Consider the following 19273-nt stretch of genomic DNA (forward strand, 5'->3'; position numbering starts at 1 on the left):
TCCACTCACTTTATTAACTAACTTATTCTTACCACAACATTTTTGTTATATACACAGCATTAAAGCTAAATATTGACATTTTACATGTTTTAAATTAATTCCAATTCTGATGTACAAAGCTTATGTTACTGTGTAAAACTGTGTATGGAATCAGCTGCATTCAGGTTGGTCTGTTAGTCTTTTGAGGGAGTGTCATAAAAGGGCCTCGTTGTCAACGTTTTACACTTCCATGGAAAGCCTTTCTGTATTTATGGTCTATTTCTTTATAATATTAGTTTCCCTCTGAGATAAAAGTCTGACAGGAAAACACATCAGCTGATTGGTAAACACATGGATATTTCTCAGCACAAATCTTTGCAAAAAGACAACATAATGCAACATTTGACAGTCATCCTGATTTAGGAGATAGACGCCCAATGTTAACTTCTATAGAAAAGCATTGCAGCCATGAAAATGTAGTTTAACGTCAGAACTGTTCAGGTTTTGGTTGATGTCGTAAATAGTGGCGCTGCCTCTTCGTCTCCTCTTGTACGGCAACTGATTGTGTAATACACTTGATGAAAGATGCACTTACTCTTATCGAACCATACCTGTTCGATAAACTACTGAATCAGAAAGGTTTGGAATATTGTGCAATTAAATCTATGATATGTATGATATATATATGCCTGAGTCCCCCCCCCCCCCCCCCCCCCCCCCAAAAAAAGGATTTAATTTTTTGTTTCATTAACAGCTTCTTTAAAAGGTTTATCTAAACATAATCTCAAGACTGGTGAAATGGACTGCATTAGATGCATTTATTTTTAAGATTGTATGTAAACTATTTATTTATGAAGCATGCTATCACTCCAGTAAACCAGTAGATGGCCCGTGACTCCCATGAATCAAGAGCGAGATAATTAAACTCAAATGTAAAAAGTTCCCCTTTAAATCAACAAACCACTCACTAACAATCATGTTGCTGAGAGTATTTAAACATTCTTCTGAAAAGAAAAGCCCAAATTTTCAACTAATGCAAAAAAAGCCCTACATCGAATGCAGACAGCACACATTCGGATTAATCTGTTTAGAAATATTTATGCTGCCTCTTTTCATCACATTTGTCAATAGAATATGTGCAAAAGTGAACAAGTAGTCTAGATGTAATGCTCATTTTGTGAAGTATACTAATGGCTCATAACCTTAGTTAAACGAACACCCACATAGAAATGATCAGTTTATTACACGAGATAAAGCTGACTGATTCCTGTAGAGTGGATGAGAACTGTACAAATATATGTAAAAGTCACAAGTAAATTTCTTGCAAATGTTCATAACAATCTCTACTACTTTCAGTCAAGATAAGATTTTGAAGTCCAAGAAAGCTGTCAGATAAAAACATAAAACACCAAAAAGACAAAACAGAAAGAAAAAAGAATTCTTATTTTAACCCAACAAAGCTGGCTTACACACTTCTGTTCTATTTTTCATGTATTTTTACTAAAAAATGAAACTTGGAAAAACAGCCCGATGAAAAAGAACCATAATCATCTGAGAAAACAAGCTGCCATTTTTACAAGATGTACACTGTATACATGTCCTTAAAAGACATTTAAAATCCTGAATGACAGAGCAGAGTCCATGGAAAGATTTACGTTATTAGTTGGGATCATGTTGAAATAGTAGAAACAGCATCGAGGGTATGGTGAACTGTATTCCATGAAAATATATTCCAGTAGATTAAATTTTTTTTTCAAAGTAGTATTTGTAACAAAAGATATATCCATCAAACCAAATGTGCTTCTGGCTCGTGTGGCAGCCAAGTTACACAGCAAAGATCGAACAGACTGATGAGAGGAAAATATTCACTAAATGTCCACAAATTCTGGATGAAGGCAAAGAAGAAAATCTATTTTTAGTATGACGACAACCGCAGGACCAATCCCATCATTATAAATCCGGTTTTATTTCTTAGTTTAGAAATGATTGTTATATCGACCCTTTCCAGAAATGTAAATGATTATGATAAAGATGTAAAAGAACAACAAGTTGCATCAGATGGTTCATGGAGATTTAAGTTTGCAACTTTGAGATGTAAGCGTGACAATGACAATACATCCCTAATCTTAAATCACAATTACACTTTTACATTGTTATTAACAGGAATGATGAATTTGAGTTTGGCAGTTGCTAAGTCAATCATTTTAACACTGTGAGAAGTTTGACGGTCTTTATGAAGAGTTTCAGCTGCAGTTTCATTCTCTAAAACGAAAAGTGCATTTCAAAAATGTGCACAAACCAGATGAGTGTCGTAGGACTTCAATGCGATTACAAAGTAGACTCGGTGCTGCGTTTGAACTAAGACAGTGTGGGTGATCCGGTGGATGTGAAGGCAGGGTGTTGTTTGCATGTGGGAGCCTGTTTATTTGTCAGGATGGGGAGGACATGCGGAGAAGAGGAATAAACCCTCTGAACTCTGCATTCTTCAGCAACGCAGTGAGAAGCTGGACAATATAACGGTATGCCTCCACCGCCCCCTCCCACCCAGCAACGCCGCAGTGCCTGCTGGGTGATGCAGTCTCCACCGCACAAAGAAGACACGCTTTTGCAAGGCTTGCTGATGAGCTGCAGCTCCCGCCGGGAACTACCGGGACCGGCATGCTCCGCTCGGGATGGTTTCCGGTAAGTGCGTAAAAATGTTTGGACCGGGCGCTGCTGGAAGAAGTGTGAGGTGAAGAAATGACCGGGCTGCTATTCTTACATTGACACTAACTGATTTAAAACGAGGGGCAGGAGGAGGCGAGTGACTACGGAGGGATGCACGAGTGCTGACCCCGGTAGGAACCGGAAAATCCGCGGTGAGTTTTGGAGGATCTCTGCGCAGACAATGACGCGCAAGTTGCGCTCAAACTTGGCGGATGATAAAACAAGCCGCTGTCTGGTGTTAAAACGCGTTATTACAATGCAATGCAGCGTCTGAGCGTGTAGTCGCCCCGCACCGTCCCGCTGCCTCGTGGATCAATGAGTATTGGCTGCGTTTTCTGCTGAAACCGCTGCTGCTTCCCAATGATGCGCCGCACGAGCGTCCGCGCGCACAACAAAGGATGCGGCGTGATCGACAGGATGTGGATGGTGTGTGTCGATGATTGTAGTCTCGTGACTGAGGGATGTAGCTGAAGGTTTGATGTTTCTTTTTTTAATGTATATATATATATATATATCCCTGCAGATGATGCGATGAAAAACGCTTGTATTTCCCCGTGAAACGCTCCTGAAGACGTCCTGTGAGCGCGTGATGAAGATGCTGCGTTTACCTGAATTACATGTTCCATCACAAATATTCATCCATGGGAGCGCTTCAGTTGCCCTGTTGAGAATATTCTGACAGTCACTTGGAGAAACAATCTCATTTTAATCTGTGAAAGTTGTACTGCAATTTAAAGATATTGTCTCAGATAAGCAGGACAGTGGACGCATCATTCTTCCATGTACTCATTTTATTAATGTACAACCTCGTTGAATCTTACCCCTTGTGTCATCCTGCCAAAATTCACACACACAAACTGCTATTAAAGCCTCACCCTTCACATCTTTAGCCAGTTCTTGTCTTCGTTCTTACAAAATACAGTGGGAAATTAGTTCATGTTTTCCATTAAATGCATATTAGGACGATATTAGGTGTTGGTGAGGGTCTATGTCAAATATTGATTTAATAACATTGGTATTTTTATGTAATACCACATACTTCCTTTCTTCTTCTTTGTATCCAAAATGCCCCGTTAACTGCGATTACAATGACATTTTTTAAATAAGCAGCTCATTTTGGGCATTTCAAACTTTTACTGTAGTCCACCATAGTTAATGACTCTGCCGGTGCATGGGCTTCTGGGAGTATCTGGCAATACCAGGAAGATACCTTTGACATATCCAATAATTAAATCACAACCAAAGCTCCATCATCCTCTCTTTCTTGATTTCATAGTGAATATGTCCTTTGTAGAGAGGGTGGGGCAGTTGAAAACCAAAACGTTTTTTGGGGCCTGAGACGTTCTCTGGGGCAAAGCAGCAGGAGAAATCCATGGATCAGGGCAGAGCCTTTTTGAGACAGGATTTGGTTTGTTGCAGTTTTGACAAGTCAGTATAGAAAGAAACAAGTGGAGGGTAAAACTATTACTTTTTTGAAGCACATTTGTTTTCATTACTGAATTAGTTGTAAGTTTAAAACAGACAGTAGAGTAGAGACAAATAAATCCTGACCTGATTTCACCGAAAAAAAACCTCTAGTTTGACTAGAGTTAGAGTGAACCTCAGCAACTGTTAACCATTAGATCTTATCATGTGAAAAAAACTTTAGGAGGTCTCGCATTCAACCAAAAATTGTGAGTTGGCGTGGACGAAGCATACAGCCGGGCTTTGCTTTAGGGGAATCAAAACATTTACTCCCCACTAATAGTTGTCGGTTTTCAAATGACAAGAAATTGACGTCCTACTGTGAAATGCAGTGTGAGTAAAATGTCAGCAACAATGCATGACAAATTTCTCTGGGGGTCTTATTATAGTAAAAGTACTTGTATATGCATGTAAAGAGTTAATGGAGCTCTTGGTTCGTGTTTGTGTTTGTTGAGATTTGTTAGTGTTTACTTTGATTTTACTGCACAGATTTGTGTGTCTGTGTCAAATCGTGTGTTAGTGTGTGGGTGTCCTTTGCCCTTGGTCTTGACTGCAGGCTAACATTTATCGCGACGGGTTCTTTCTCATCACTGTATTGTCATGTTTTACTTCACTGAGCACTACTCTTGCAACTTCTGGTCTGTTGGCCACTCTGCTGAAAACTTTCATGTTGATAATGCAACATTTTGGCACGGGGATGTTGAAAACACTGTTGTCTGCATGTCTGGCCACTTGTTGGTGGTGTGCTTTTTGTAATACACTCGTGCTTGCATAAATAGAATAGTAAGATGTAAACACTCAAGCTGTCTTTCTTCATTGTGTAGTAGTAGTAGTAGTAGTAGTAGTCTTTATTTCGAATTTGTACAATGCAATTTAAAAAAAATTTAAAATAAAAAATAAAAAGAAAGTAATATACTGTACATACAATTCGAAAAGGAGTAGGTTGAAGTAAAACTTATGTTTCCTACCCCTTTATACATTGTCAGTCTTTTGTTTCTTTTACAGTTTTACAAATGATTCAAATTGCAATCAGAACTTACATAAGCATAGAATATTTCTACTTCTTTTAAGTCTCTACAGTTTATACAAATATACAAATTTTGTCATCAGTTTCCACATTTACATTATTTATACATATATTATATACATTACACACAATACATTTTATATAGTTTTCATTTTTTCAAAACACAAAATATCAACTTGTTTTGTGTAGGCCAATACAGACCCTGGTGAATGCTGACCCACATGATGGTGTAATTGCACACTTTGTTGGAGAAGCACGGTTGAATTCTAAAAACTGAACTGAACTCTGGGATCTTGTACAATCTCACAATCTCCTTGCACATGTGCAAAGTAAAGTATAGCTCATGTCCAGTACTGCAACTAGCAGAAAAGTTGCATTTACCCTGTTAAGAAAGTTTATCATGTCCATTTAAATTTAAAACGGTATCCAAGAAGATATGATGTAGCCAAAAGCGACTCAGTCTAAATAGCTATTTTGACCTGTCAGAGACAAAGGATAAATAACTCTGACACCATCTCTACCGAAAAATATATGGTTACACATTTTACAGTGTACAATCTGAAATGATTGTTTGATCACAGACCGGCTGCGGAAATCTTGTGATGGTGCTAGAAATGCCAGGATGGCTGTCTCTTATCCCTGTACTGCGTGACTGCTGCCAAGACCTGTGCCTACTAACAACCACTAGAAACACAACACCAAATTACCCGATGATCAAAGCAACATCAGCACAGCAACAAATCAAAAGTTTGTAGATTTCCAAGGAGGAAAATCAATGCTTTACTCACTCTACTTCCATTTCGAGCACATAAGCCCTTGACTTTTTCATGAACACGCCAGTGATGCATGTGGATGCGAGACGGGATAAGATAAATGTTTGAGGTATTGAGGTTCATTATAGTTTCACTTTTTATTTCACTCTGATTTAACAAGTTTACGAAATCCACACTAAAGTATTACACTTATAAGACGGCTAAATGAGTGAACCTGTCAGTTCAAAGAGGGCAAAAACATTAGACTCACATAATTTATTCCTTTGCACATGCAAATCTGTGTATGCACTTGGAAATGACTTCCCCGACACATATGTAATTGCACATATACCGATCTAAATGCACGCAGCTCCCCACACACGCACAAGTCATTTTTGCTCCTAGAATAACCGCGTAAATGTCACTTCATATGGCACATATAGCACATCCTCCATGTGTTGATTGCATTTTTTATTTTTTATTTTTGCCCTAACATACCATATGCACGCTGTTACTTTGAAACTGGGAACAGGAGATTGTAGTATTTTGCTGCAGCTGGTTTGACTCCAGTCCCTCGTTCACGCAGCAGCATCTCAAGTCTGCGGGAGAGAGAGAGAGAGAGAGATGGAGAACGAGCGAGAGTAGAGAGAGCAAGAGGAGGGAGGCGGGTCGGTGCTGAGATCCTCCACGCACGGCTCCGTTTTTCTCCTGCTGCCGGCAGTAGCAGCTTTGTCATTTGATGATTCATGTGCGATAGTCCGGGTTCTCCTCTCAGGTAATTTACGTTTTTTGCCTCCGGACAGAAAATGGTTAAACGATAGTCAGCCTATCTCTGCGATGCAATTAGAAATCCTCGCTCCATTTAGATCTAATTAGGACAGGGATTGTTAGGGCAAAGATGGAAGACGTGATAGACTGGGCTCCTCATTTGCTTCAGTTGGAAACCGCATTTGTGTGGCTCTGATATTAAAGTATGAATCTAGAAAGGTTTTTTTTCTTCTTCTATCAGACCCTGATGAGGGTTTTGTTTTCCAAGGACATTGTCAGGAATTGCTTTAAGGACCACGGTAAATTATTCAGATTACAAGTGTCAATCCCTGTGCAGGGATTTCACACGTTCTCTCGGAAAAACCTGCTGCAGAAAAACATGAAAACTCTGTGGCTGCGTTCATATTTTCCTGCTCTGATCATCGTATTTGTTGCAATATGTGTAGGTACACTTGATCCAGGTGCTTCCTCTTCTTCTTCCCCTCCAACCTCTCCTATGAAGTAACATGCATATACCTCTAATTGCTGTAATAGTTCTTGAGGTTCGTTTGCTTTACTGCAGCCTCGTGGCTTGTGCTGTTGCTCTTTCCACTTCCTATTGGAAGTTCCTTTCTTTAATGGACCATTAGGAGGCAACCACGATGGTTAAGCTGTCATGTGTGGCTGATTGATTCGGTTACACCGCCGATGAGACCAATCTATGGACAAGATTCCTCCGTAGCTCTCTTTTAAGTGTATTCAATGCACCCCACCCCCCACCCCCCTTCCTGTACGACTGCAACAAGCAGGGCAGCAGAGGTGGACAGCTCCTCTTCAATGGACTGTGTCTGGTTGTGCTGCTTGTGTCTGATTGTTGCACTTCAGGACGGTGTTGTGTGCTGATAAGCTGAGGTCGGGTTCGCCTGCAGTGCAGCCGGCACACAGGTGGAGGGACACTGAGCAAAGAAAAGTTTAGAGGAGTCGAGGAGCGGTTTGGGCTCCTTGTCAAAGTGGGCCACCGGTCCCTGTGGTGAGCGCTGGTTTTTCTGGGGCAGGCTCGGCGATGACGCTCACCCAGTCGGGATTGGGAACAGACACCCTCGTCCGGGCGAAGAAACACTGAGCACTTTTTACCGACCTGTCACTGTGGAGATCAGTAAGTATACCTCAACTCCGTCTAACTGTCTCCGATACGGACTGGCTTCAAATGAGTTCCTCTCCACATTTTAAAGTTACTTTTTTAGGAAGTGGACCAGAAATGTAAGTGCGGCGGTAACAATTCTCTTCAACTGACTCGGTGGCTTTTTGTGCCCCAAACGCCCGAGCCCCGGGAGTGAGAGGCACACTGCTATTTGAGGACGGTTCAGCCCAGCCAGCTGCTGCCGTTTCCGCTCCCGTCGTAATTGAATCAGCGTTAGCAGAGTGCGCCAGTGAGGGTGTGTGCGCCCCACAGACGATTACACGGTCGGGAACTTCTAGGCGGTCTGTAAAACAGTTACTTTCACATACCTGGATGTCGGCTGCTATTCTTGGTTCATGGTTCTGTGGTACAGAAGCTCAGACGCTGAATCCGAGCCGGCATCATCTTCTGCAGAGGAGTCGTCCTTGTGAGGGATGTGGGGCGTTAATGGGAAGTTTTTAAACAAAGTTGCTCCCCCCTGATTGTATAGATCTATGCTCAGTAGTGATTGATGAGGTGCTAAGGTAGGTTTACCTCATTCATTAACTCGTCCATCTGAATAATGAAGCTCTAATTGGGCGCTGGCGCCTTTAACTGGTTGTCCGCGTCATGTCTTCTTCGATCTGTTGGTTCAAGCCTCTGCTGGGAGCTCTGGTGGCTGTCGATGAGATGCTGACCGACAGAGGTCCTGCACTGTTTGGACAGACTCATCACTTTCATATCGATCTGCTCTGAATGACAGAGGGCATGTAGAGGGTTAACAACACCAAAAAGGAACTAGGCCATCGCCAACATTTTAAGCCGGGCACCTTCTGCGAGCGAGATAGAAGCAGCAAGTGAAACAATGTGTGATGTCGGGGTGTATCTGTTCTATGTTCTTATTTTCTCTCTCTCTCTTTTTTTTAATATGCGTTGGCACTGACACGCAGCCATGCATGGAGGAGTTATGCACATATATCATATCAGGCTATGCCTCAGTTGCCAGGAAAGTGTCTGTATTTGTAGGTCTACCCCCTCACTGCCTTTTTGCTCTCAAACTTGAGAGATATTTTTCCCTTTCCATGGAACGTTCTCCGCTCCACTTGATTCTTTTCAGACGTACAGCCGAGACTGTAGCACTGGGCGTGTAAAGAAATGTCATCTCTGACCACGAATGCATCTGCCAGGTCTCAGCGGTGTCAGTGTTTGTGGGACTGCACTATGAACAACGTGATGCTGTATTTCAGAGCCAGTTTCATGAGCCTTTAGGGGAGATTAGTGACAACACGACAAAAAGTGTCAATACTGGATTTCTTCTTTTGAGAGGGAAGTTGGCCTTTGACCCCTGCCTGTGAATTAGCTTGGAAGAGGAATAGAGAACAATTTAGTCGAATGGGTAAAGTCTGTTTTGTGGTTAAATGTGTGATTTACGATCCATAATCTCAAGATTGTTTTATAGAAGTTTAGTGATTCAGTGATCATATCAAAGGGTCAACTCTATTACAATAACAAATCCAATCATTACACACGGATTCTTTTCTTTTTCTTTTCATTAATTTATGACATTAAGCCCCAAAGCAACATGCTGAAAGTTGTTCAGCCCTAGAATTCACCCTGATGTAAGATGACAATGGAGGGCCGTCGGGCCACCAGGAGGTTACCTTGCAGGGCGACTCGTAATGTTCAGAGAGACGCTGAAGGAATTTATGAGCTGGTTTTGGGGTTCAGGGTTCTTAGGTCACATTTCTTACTGACAGATCCAACAAGTCACTTTTTTTTCTCACACTATTACTTTTCTGGTTTCGAGTGCGGTGCAAATATTCCTGCTTGTTCTTCTCATCCTTCTAGAACAATGTGGATGTGTAAAGATGCCGTCTGGCTTTACAGTTTCACAGATGCGTTATCTTGATATTAAAAAACAGATATACACTCCTCAAAAGCAGTGAAAAGCAGTGCTTGGCGTTCTCACCTCTTAACAAGGAATGTCAGCAGTTAAATTCTTGGCTTTGGTGGTGGTTTTCACTTGAGTGCTCAAGCTTCCTCCTTCAGTCCAAAGACATGGATGTTTGGTAAACATTTGTGTGAATGTCTCGTTGCTTGTGATGGACTGGCAGCCCGTCCCGTCCCGTATAAATCCAACCTTGCTCACGATGTCAGCTGGGTTTGGCTGCAGCCCTTGTGACCATAAAGTGGATCAAGTGATATAGACACTGGATTATGTAGGACAGTTTTCCATCTTTCCATCAAGTTTCATCTCATTAGAAATTTTGGCGGATTTCTGTAAACTTGCAAAAAGTTGGTATTTTTACCTTCTCCAGACAGATGCAGTTAAAGTGAATCTTTTCCTTCTTGAGAAACTTTGTTTGACTTTATATCTTTCAAACTTTGCCCATGACAGCCCCTGTCTGTTCGTGATGCCACACTTCTCCTCTTTTTTTTCCAGCCTCTTTTGAGCAGCTTCAGAAATGGAAAAAACCTCCCTTGCATCCATTTCAACAGCTAATTGAGTCGGCAATAAAAAGACAAGTCAGACAGGATCATGCTTGGTGGCTGGTGTCTGTCATCTCAAATAAAACTGCTTTTCAAGAGGACCAATTCAAATCATGTATCAAACAGTTGTATAAAACAACAAATTAAATTGTGACGGTAAATTGTGGATTTCTCAGGTCCTATGTTTAAAAGCCCCATGATGAGCCAGAGGCTAAATTCCGTGGCGAATGCATGACGAGAAGCTCACGTACTGTAGATCAGTGGTTCAATACCTGGAGAGACGGCCCACAGCCTCCGAGCAAGAACGATTGAGAACCAATGTTGTTGGATTTATTCCCGCAAAGCTGGATAGAAATCGTAAAAAGGTACTGGCCTCAGCTGGACGGTGACATCTTTTCACAACTATTTTGGTTTAAAAAAAAACATTTTACCTTCCTTTCAGTGTTTTTTGAATTTATTTATTTCTTTGTTTAATAATTTATTTCACTACTTCTGCTAACTCTAAAGTATTGAAGTTATTTTTTGGTGTGTTTTTTTTTTTTTTTTTTTTCATAAGCAAAAGTGACTTAAACTTCAGTTAAATAAAAGGCTGAAATTAGTTGTGAAGTCCTGCATTCGGCCAGGATAGATGTTTTATTGCATAACAAGCGTTTGGGGTATTCACACATGAATCCAGCGTCGTCCTCTCCGACCCAGGAGTCGGACAGCGTGCCAGGAAACCGCTCTCCGCTCTCCGAGCAGCATGACGTAATAAACAGATCCACACCTCCGAATCACTGGACTGATCCATTTAGTGGACTGGAGTGCGTTCTGTGTTGCCTCGCCTCAAATTGAACCGACTCTGTGTTGAGATGCTTTTACGCTCTTGAGTCTCTGAGGGTCTGTGCTGGTTTTCTGTCGCCTTTTTTTGTCCTAATACGAGCTCGGTCAAGTGCTTGAACACTTTTGCCGGGTCACGTTTCATGTTTCACTATAATCCTAAAAGGCATACTTCCTACAATCGTCTTTTATATAGCGCTTTTCAGACAGCAAATGCAGCATAAAGACAACCTCGTAAGTGTTTGATAGGGATAAACATGTTTATGTCTTCTTGATCTAGTGTCGTCTGTCCTATGATAACATGTTCAGTGTCCCTGCACTGGCACTGATCCTGCGTTTATGTTTAATGTGCTGGCAGGAACAGTTGTCAGTTTCTCGTAATTCATGAAGCCCGATTCATTTCAGATTCTTCCCTTTTAAACCATTCATTCATGCATTCTTTCCTTTTCGCTAATGTTTTCCATTTATGACTAACCATGTTGTCACTTTTATTGTTTTTCTTTGTCAGAGGGGTTTTGAAGATGGGTGGAGCTGTCGTCGTCGTCGTCGCGCTGGAGACTTGAGAAAGTGCCACCATACTGCTGCTGAGGACCTCCACCACCCCCACCCATGACTAACGCCAGTGTATGTCCACAACTCCTCATGTTTACTCACATTTACCATGAATGAATAAACGATTCACACTATTAGATTCTGAAGCCTGGAGCTTTGGTTTGTTTATTAATACAATTTGATTTCTTTCTGGTCTAATATTTGGGTTTTTGTTTTCCCTTTTGCTTGTCTGATTGATTTTGTTTCCTTTTTGTCAAAGCTTTTTATATAATAGTTTTTTTTTAAAGCTGCTATGTGATTGAAAATACATCAGCATATCAACCAAAATATTGATTAAACCCTGTGCATCATAGGAAAGCATAATATATCATGAATAGGATTGTTGGATGATTTGTACTGACACAGTTTGAAAAAATCAAATACAGCCTAAAAATTCGATCTTAAAATTTTATATTACTTTTTGAAAAGTAATAATAAAAAATTCAAAGTTTTATCTTCCAGTTATGTTTTCTAAGACCAGTTTTTCAGTCATTCCGAAGCTTCTACTTCCACTGTCGAGGCAAATTAGGGCCGATGGGGAAGTAAATCTTGCCCATGAAGCCACAACTACAGTGTTGATTGTGTTCGGCGAAAGAAAAGAAACGTCACATAACAAAGCTGAAGTTAAACAGAATTACTCTCTGCAGCTCCTCTGGTTTATCTAACCTTCCGCTCACATGATAAACTGGTGTTGACGCTCAGGCTGCTGTTTTTCAGGAACCGTTGATCGGTGTGCCTCAAACTCTGTAATGGAAAATCGTGGTGAGTACTAAGTTACTTTTTGTGGTCTGTTAAGTGCAGTGTTAATGCCGCGGTGAGAGCTGTACATCCACTGTGTTTATAGGGTCTGTCTCGCCCCTGCAAACTTTATGAGCCACTCAGGATTACAGCCATACATCTTCACAACATCAAGGCTTGAATCGGGATCCACTTCTCCCGAAAGGTCGGGTGGTTTTCAGGTTTTTTTTTATCAAATAAGTTCTCACTTTGGGGAATATGATTTTTTTTTCCTGTATATTGAAACTAGTTGCTTTGGTCTGATGTTTTTTTCTCACACCCTGACCTTTTGTTCTCCTGTAAGTCCAGCAGCTGTACAGGAAAGGGAAGTACCAGCTTTGTGTGGCTGTGAGGTTTAGATACATCATCACCTGTTGGTCTTCACTCATGTAGTTCCTGTTTGTAAAGTTCACCTGCTACTATCTAGGCAGTGCCACTTGTTCTCTTCGATACACGACTGGAAAAACGTCCAACAGTTTGTAGTAAAGCTGTTGGATTTGCTTTAAAGGACTGGATTGATATTTTGAACAGCAAACAATGACGGCACTTTGACTGTGAGGCTCACAAACAAGTGAATAACAGATGTATTTATTTGGTTTGCATTGTTTTAGGTACAACAGTCAACTCATTTCAAAATAAAGGTTTGTTGATTCTGATTCTTCATTGGATCCTCGTGATGCTGCTTTTCGATTTTTAAACCGCGGTGCTTGTGTTTCAGTATTAGAACACTTGAGACCCATGAGTGAGGCAGAGTAGTGACACGCAGCTTTGTTTGTGGGACGTTCGCCTCCTCTCGACGTGTCGCACGACTCTGTGTATGTGCGTACCTGACTCGGACGGCGTGCCTGGCCCAGTCTGTTATCCAGGTCAGGCCAACAGGTTCTAGGCTCATGCGGATTGGCTCGGCTCTCACTGGAAGCCAGCCCGGTGTGGAGACTGTATGTGGGGCAGAGAGAGAGAAAGAGAGAGAGAGAGAGAGAGAGAGAGAGAGAGAGAGAGAGAGAGAGAGAGAGAGAGAGAACACTCCTCAACACACTCATTCGCCATCTTTAGAAACAACCCAAGATGCAGCCAAACGCTCAGAAAACTCTGATCTGCCCAGGCATAATGACACAGCTCAGTGCACCGGATTCCTCTGAGGCAAAGTCAGCACACGTTTTTTTTTTTTTCTTTTCTGAAGACACTCAAACCTCAAAAGGAATCAAAGCACTGATTCAGGGGGGGGTCTGCTTCACACTCCCTCATTTCTTCTACTTTAGAGAACTCTTTTCTCCCTTCTCACTGTGCCTCTCTCTATGCCGGATTCAGGCGTCCAACAGGACAGCTCTCCTTGGCAAACATGTTTCAAAGTTAGAATAATTCCTCCAAGTCTGTTGAAGTTGTGATAAGAGACTTGGAGATGTGTCGAAAAATAGTGTCTGGAGGCATTAGGAGAGGTGAGCAGCATGATAAACACCCACTCCATGTTTAACAACATCACCTAATATTAGCACCAGATAGAGAAATGGCAGCAGATTCTGTTCCTCTCGTCGACTTGTTGACAGCATTAACATGCTGCCTTTAATTAATTCGGTCTATGCTGGGATTCATGTTTCCTCTGTTGAGTGGAAGCAGCATCTCAGGCACACGTTACCTTTACACAAAAGCCCTCGTACAGTCATGTCTCTGGCTTTGTTTGAGTTACTCACGGCATTAGAGTTTTTGGTTTTCAGTCCGATGCAGACTGACTTAAGAACCAGTATCGAGTTACTGTGTCCTGTGTCTCCTCTCTGCTCCTTCGGCTCTACGAAGCCGCACAGACTGAAACCGGCGTGTTGGAGAGATAATTGTTCTGCGGACGTACAAAGTGGTCGGAGCTCTGCGGCTTTAGGTCTGCTTTCTTTCGGACTGGTTAAATAGTTTCATTTAATGGCTTTGGTCTCAAATATGCAAGTCTTCAGACCCACAACAGCACTTTGCATATTTGACATTGTTCATCCACTACTGGATGCAATCATTGCACTATTGCACAGACCAAGGCGCGCACATCAAATTGAAAACACAACCCGTCTTTCTCCCAGGAATGGTAGGCATCTTTCACTGAATGCTGACCTGTGCTATGAGCCAAGGAGGGAGGGTCAGCGAGTGAGGGGGAGAGGGGAGTCCAGCTCCTGGAGGGAGGGAAGGTCTTAAGAAGATTGCAAGAGGAGGGGAGGGACAGGGGCAGGACTGAAGGGAAAGGCATAGATGAGAGAAACGCAGAGAAGAAGAAAAGATCTGAGGACTCTGGGGTGTTTTGTTGACGAGGAGGGAAAGCAGGTGTGGCCGTTGATCTGTCCAGGGTTTCTGGAGGCAGGACAGGTAGAGGCCCCTCAGGGGCTGGATCATGGGACAGAGCCTTCGTGTGGAGATCCCAGCTCAGGACCCGCAGCTACACAACACCCGTGGCGGTGAGTGTCTGGACTCACTTGTGCTGTCTTTGTGTTTCCTGACGCTGCTGACATGGACAGCATGGGATTAGCTTCTGTTTGATAGTTGTTTGCGGAATTAAAGCAGAGATGAGCTATGAGGGTGTTAAATTGTGTAATCAACTTCTCTCCCTCTCCCCCTCTCTCTCTCTCTCTCTCTCTCTCTCTCTCTCTCTCTCCCTCTCTCTCTCTCTCTTTCTTTCTCTCTCCGCAAGGAATGCTAAATCACTGAGATCACGTGGAAGAGTCTCTACTATGTTTTTACTCTCTCAGTGTGCACATTTGGTCTCATACGTTGGAGAGCACAGTAAAACATTTATTTCAGTAAAAATAATATGTTTGGAGTTGTCTTTCATTCTTCAGTAGATATACAATTCTGACTGAAACAATGTTACAAAAAAGAGATTTCTTGACTCGCTGTTATTTTGCTGTCTTCTTAAATGTCGAAGGGCTTTGTTAAAAAAAAAAAAAAAAACATGCACAAAAAACACAAGTAGGAATTAAATAAAATTGTGCGGCCAATTGAGTCGATTAAAGTTTTTTAGAAGGTGCCCTGTTTTATTGGATTATTCTGATCCTTATGGGGTTGGGGGTATTCTCCAAGTGTCAGGCCACATAGATGCAGGTTTCGTTATGTAAATGTTCACGATGAATTGAAGATCAGACAGTCAAGATATTATTATAGTGGGTAGAAAAGAGGCTTTTTGACCAAAATCTTTTTGATGCAATCCTTTTCTGAATATTTCAGTTTAATTGATTCAATTTAATTTGAAATCCACCACTGAATTTATTTGAAACTAGTTTTTGTCTTCTCATAATGACTCCGATGCCATGTCACTCAGTTTTATTGATTTCAGCTTTCATCTTCTTCTGAAAACTACATTGTATTTATTATTTTATCCTGTGACTTTAGGTTTGAGTATATTTCTTCTTCATTTATGTTGAATCATTGCAGATCAAATAAAAGTTTGACATACCCCCTGCAGTTCTCCTCAAATACTTGAGGTACTAATGCCCCCTTTTTGCAATACAATGCTATGACGCAATAATCTCCCTTAACCGCACGCTCACCTCATCAGCCCTGAAGTGACTCATTGAATCATGAGGGTAGAAGGAAATCTGGTCTCTCAGGGAGATGTTCAGGAGGTGTGGCCTAAGTGTAAAACACACACACACACACACACACACACACACACACACACACACACACACACACACACACACACACACACACACACACACACACACACACACACACACACACACACACACACACACACACACACACACACACACACACACACATCCTGGCTATGCCTGCTCACTGAGTGTGAATACAAGCACTCTGGTTTTGGCCTTGTTATGAATTAAAGTATTTTTCTATCGTCATTCATTAGTTTTTGCCGGTGTCACCGTATATACTGTGAAGCGTCGTGTTTCCACGAGCTGGACGGTGGAACTGTGTTGTTGAGTATGAGGGGAAGAGGCTGTCTTTGTTCTTGGGGAGGAAACGGCACTCCACCCTGATTCTGTGACTGTTTCCAGCCCCCCCACCACCACCACCACATAATGTCTGTGCTTTTTCTCCCTTTGTAGCTCTTTTTTTTTTTAGCCTGCACTCCCATTCCCAAGTATCCCACAGTCACTAACAGCTGTAGTGTCACCACACGCCAGACGTCTTCTCACTACAGCTGAAACAATGACATGTCGGAGAGTTTTACTTTGTATCTGTGAAGAATAATTTTGAATGGACCCCCAGCTCTTTTGAAAGTGATAATTGAGTCAGATGTTCTTCAGTTTTTAATTTTCTGGGCTTTTTTTTTTTTTTTTTTTTTTTTTAACTTCTGGCAGACTCTCATCCCAGCTTTGAATTTTAATGTATAGCCCTGCCCAGGATATAGCCTGTCATCTTTTTTGAAGTGGAAACCTGCTGCATGGGCTGAGTCCTGCGCGAGCGTCATCTCTGCAGTGCTTTGCTGGGTGCTGGCCTGGCACAGCCAGCTCTTATCCTGCTTCGCTGGCTTCAGCTGAGCCACTGTGGCTGAGGCTTGTCTTACAGAACGGTGTACTGTGGGTGCAAACCCCAGTTCTGGATCACAGAGAAAAAAAAAAGCCTGGAGCAATGCTTAATCTGAATATTATGGCAGCTGGTCTGAATCCTCAGATTTCTACCTCTCCAAGATAAATTGGATTTCCATGGTGCGGACATGTCCTTTGAACTCGGCCCCCCTCTACTGTAGTTTGGACCCGATCTCTTCAACTTCATTTTTTTCCTTCTGTGATTGGTGATCTGCTGGAATATACTCAGGCTTTTCTTTGGGGAGGTTGCTGAATGCCCCCTGCTTCCTCATGGCATGCTGTTTTAGGTCCCACCACTATGGAAGCTGGACACTTAACATGCCTCCTCCAGGTATATTTGTGTTTGTTTACGGTTTGTCTGAATTCTTCTTTATAAACCGGGACGAGAGGATGAAGACATCAGATTTTACCTCCACGCTTTTTAAAAAGATAAAATGCCAGTCAGGCTCCTGAACTCTGTGTAAGCATTCAGTTCAAATTTTACCCTGCCAGCACTGTCGAGTTAAACAGTCTGTCCTTCAGCTGCAAAAGATCGGTTCGAATCCTGTGTCAGCAACCATGCACAATGCTAACATGTCCTTTAGCAGGATACTGAAACACTGTCCGCTCCAGGCTGTGCCGGTCCAAAGCTTGCTATCTCTGACTTGTCTGTTCATCAAATTAAGAGTTTCTATCCAGCAATAACAGTGTTGTTGTTGTTGTTGTTGTTTTTGTGTTCCTCCGTTATTTATTGGACTCCCTCGTCAGCCCCTTCAGTCGTGTGTGAGAGCATATTGTTGTGGGAACGAGGCTGCGAGGCATTACTGTCGCCAAGACATCCTGTGTGTACATGGGCCTGGATGCTTTAAAACCGACTCCGTTCCTCCTCCACTGGTAAATATTATGTCTATTGAATACAGCAGCTGCAGCCTTTGCAGAGGGTGAATGTTTGCAACTCTCTGAAAGCTCAGCACACTGTCAGGCGGCCTGTCAATCACGTAACCCGGCATATTTAGCCATTACTGCAGAAAGAGCTCAAATGCGCTACTTCAAGCCTCAGCGAGGTCCTGTAATGATCGGCATTCACGTCTGCACTGTTAGCTCGACATATGTATCATGACTGGCAGTCTTTTTCCGCTACGTACGATTGCAGCCGTGTGTGCCCTTCTTTTCTACGGAGGCACTGAGGGCTGAAAGGCTGATAAGGCACTAGTCTCCATCCAGCTAAGGAATGTGAGCACTTGACAGTGAGAAATCCTGGCTGAACGCCAGTGTCGGACCTCTCCGGTTAGCTGTGGATGTGTGGAGGAGTCTATGAGCTTTCAGCATCACCATGCCAAAGCACACTCAGTCCCCGAGAACTAACAGCTAAAGATAATAACAGCCGTAATAAGACTGGCCCTCTATACAAAGGGAGCAGATGAGCTCGGTTAAAATAGAAACGCTCGGCTGTCAGTGAAAATGTGCCTGGTGAAATATCTTTATTCTTCATTTCTATGTGCTGGTGACTGGCTTTAGGTGTCAAATCACTCCTCGGTGTTCTTTAAAACAGTTGAATTTGTGTTTTTCTGTTTTCAGACGATGAAGCTGAGCAGCACCACGGTACAATGGTGGGAGAGGGGGGCGGCGTGGGGAGCACCACCCCTCCTCCGAAGCGCAAAGGCAAACTCTCGACCCTCGGCAAAATCTTCAAGCCGTGGAAGTGGCGGAAGAAGAAAAGCAGCGAGAAGTTCAAGGAAACTTCTGAAGGTTCGCCTTGTAAACTTTGTTTGTAGTGCAAGTGAAGCCCACCCCTCCTGTCTCACAGGCCATATCGGTTACATTCAACTTTCATCAAAATTCCTCAGTGCGTCTGTTCCTGCCAAATGTTTCAAGCCACCGTGGCTCTCCTGATATTTTTCAGTGCACATGAAATAATAAGCTGCGGTCCAGATATCCTGCTAAGTGATCACCTCTGGACTTGCTTCTTTATATCCTGGAGCATGAAGTGTTTCTATTCACCGGCAAACGAAGTGTGTAAATTTTGGTTTATCGATGGCAGAACTGGAGAGAAAGATGTCGACGAGGCGCACACGACAGGAGCTTATAGAACAAGGATTGCTGAAAGAAGTCCCGGACAACGGTAAGAGCGCTCCTGTGATTCATCTGATCTCTTTACACACTGGTGTCTGTTTCTGACAGCAGCGGGCCCTGAGGCAATCACGCCCACATAGACAGTACAGTTAAGTCATCAGTACATCATGGTGGGAACATGTTC

The 19273-nt window shown here is 42.5% G+C and overlaps 1 protein-coding gene across 5 annotated transcripts in view; it reads left to right on the forward strand.

Annotated features, from left to right (window-relative positions):
- The first annotated feature begins 2667 nt into the window (after nucleotides 1–2667).
- Nucleotides 2668–19273, forward strand: part of phactr4b (phosphatase and actin regulator 4b) — a 29821-nt gene continuing 13215 nt past the window's right edge. For 4 of the 5 annotated variants that reach the window (XM_080472063.1, XM_080472065.1, XM_080472066.1 and 1 more), the window contains exons 1-3: nucleotides 14803–14940; nucleotides 18595–18765; nucleotides 19058–19138. In XM_080472063.1, the coding sequence (XP_080328189.1) occupies nucleotides 14877–14940; nucleotides 18595–18765; nucleotides 19058–19138 (316 nt within the window). In that variant the 5' untranslated portion in view covers nucleotides 14803–14876. Of the gene's footprint in view, nucleotides 2838–11651; nucleotides 11768–12451; nucleotides 12497–14802; nucleotides 14941–18594; nucleotides 18766–19057; nucleotides 19139–19273 lie in introns of those variants that run through there. The other variant, XM_080472064.1, reaches the window with a different exon arrangement.

This window comes from Lipophrys pholis (assembly GCF_963383615.2).
Source record: "Lipophrys pholis genome assembly, chromosome: 9".
Lineage (NCBI taxonomy): Eukaryota > Metazoa > Chordata > Actinopteri > Blenniiformes > Blenniidae > Lipophrys > Lipophrys pholis.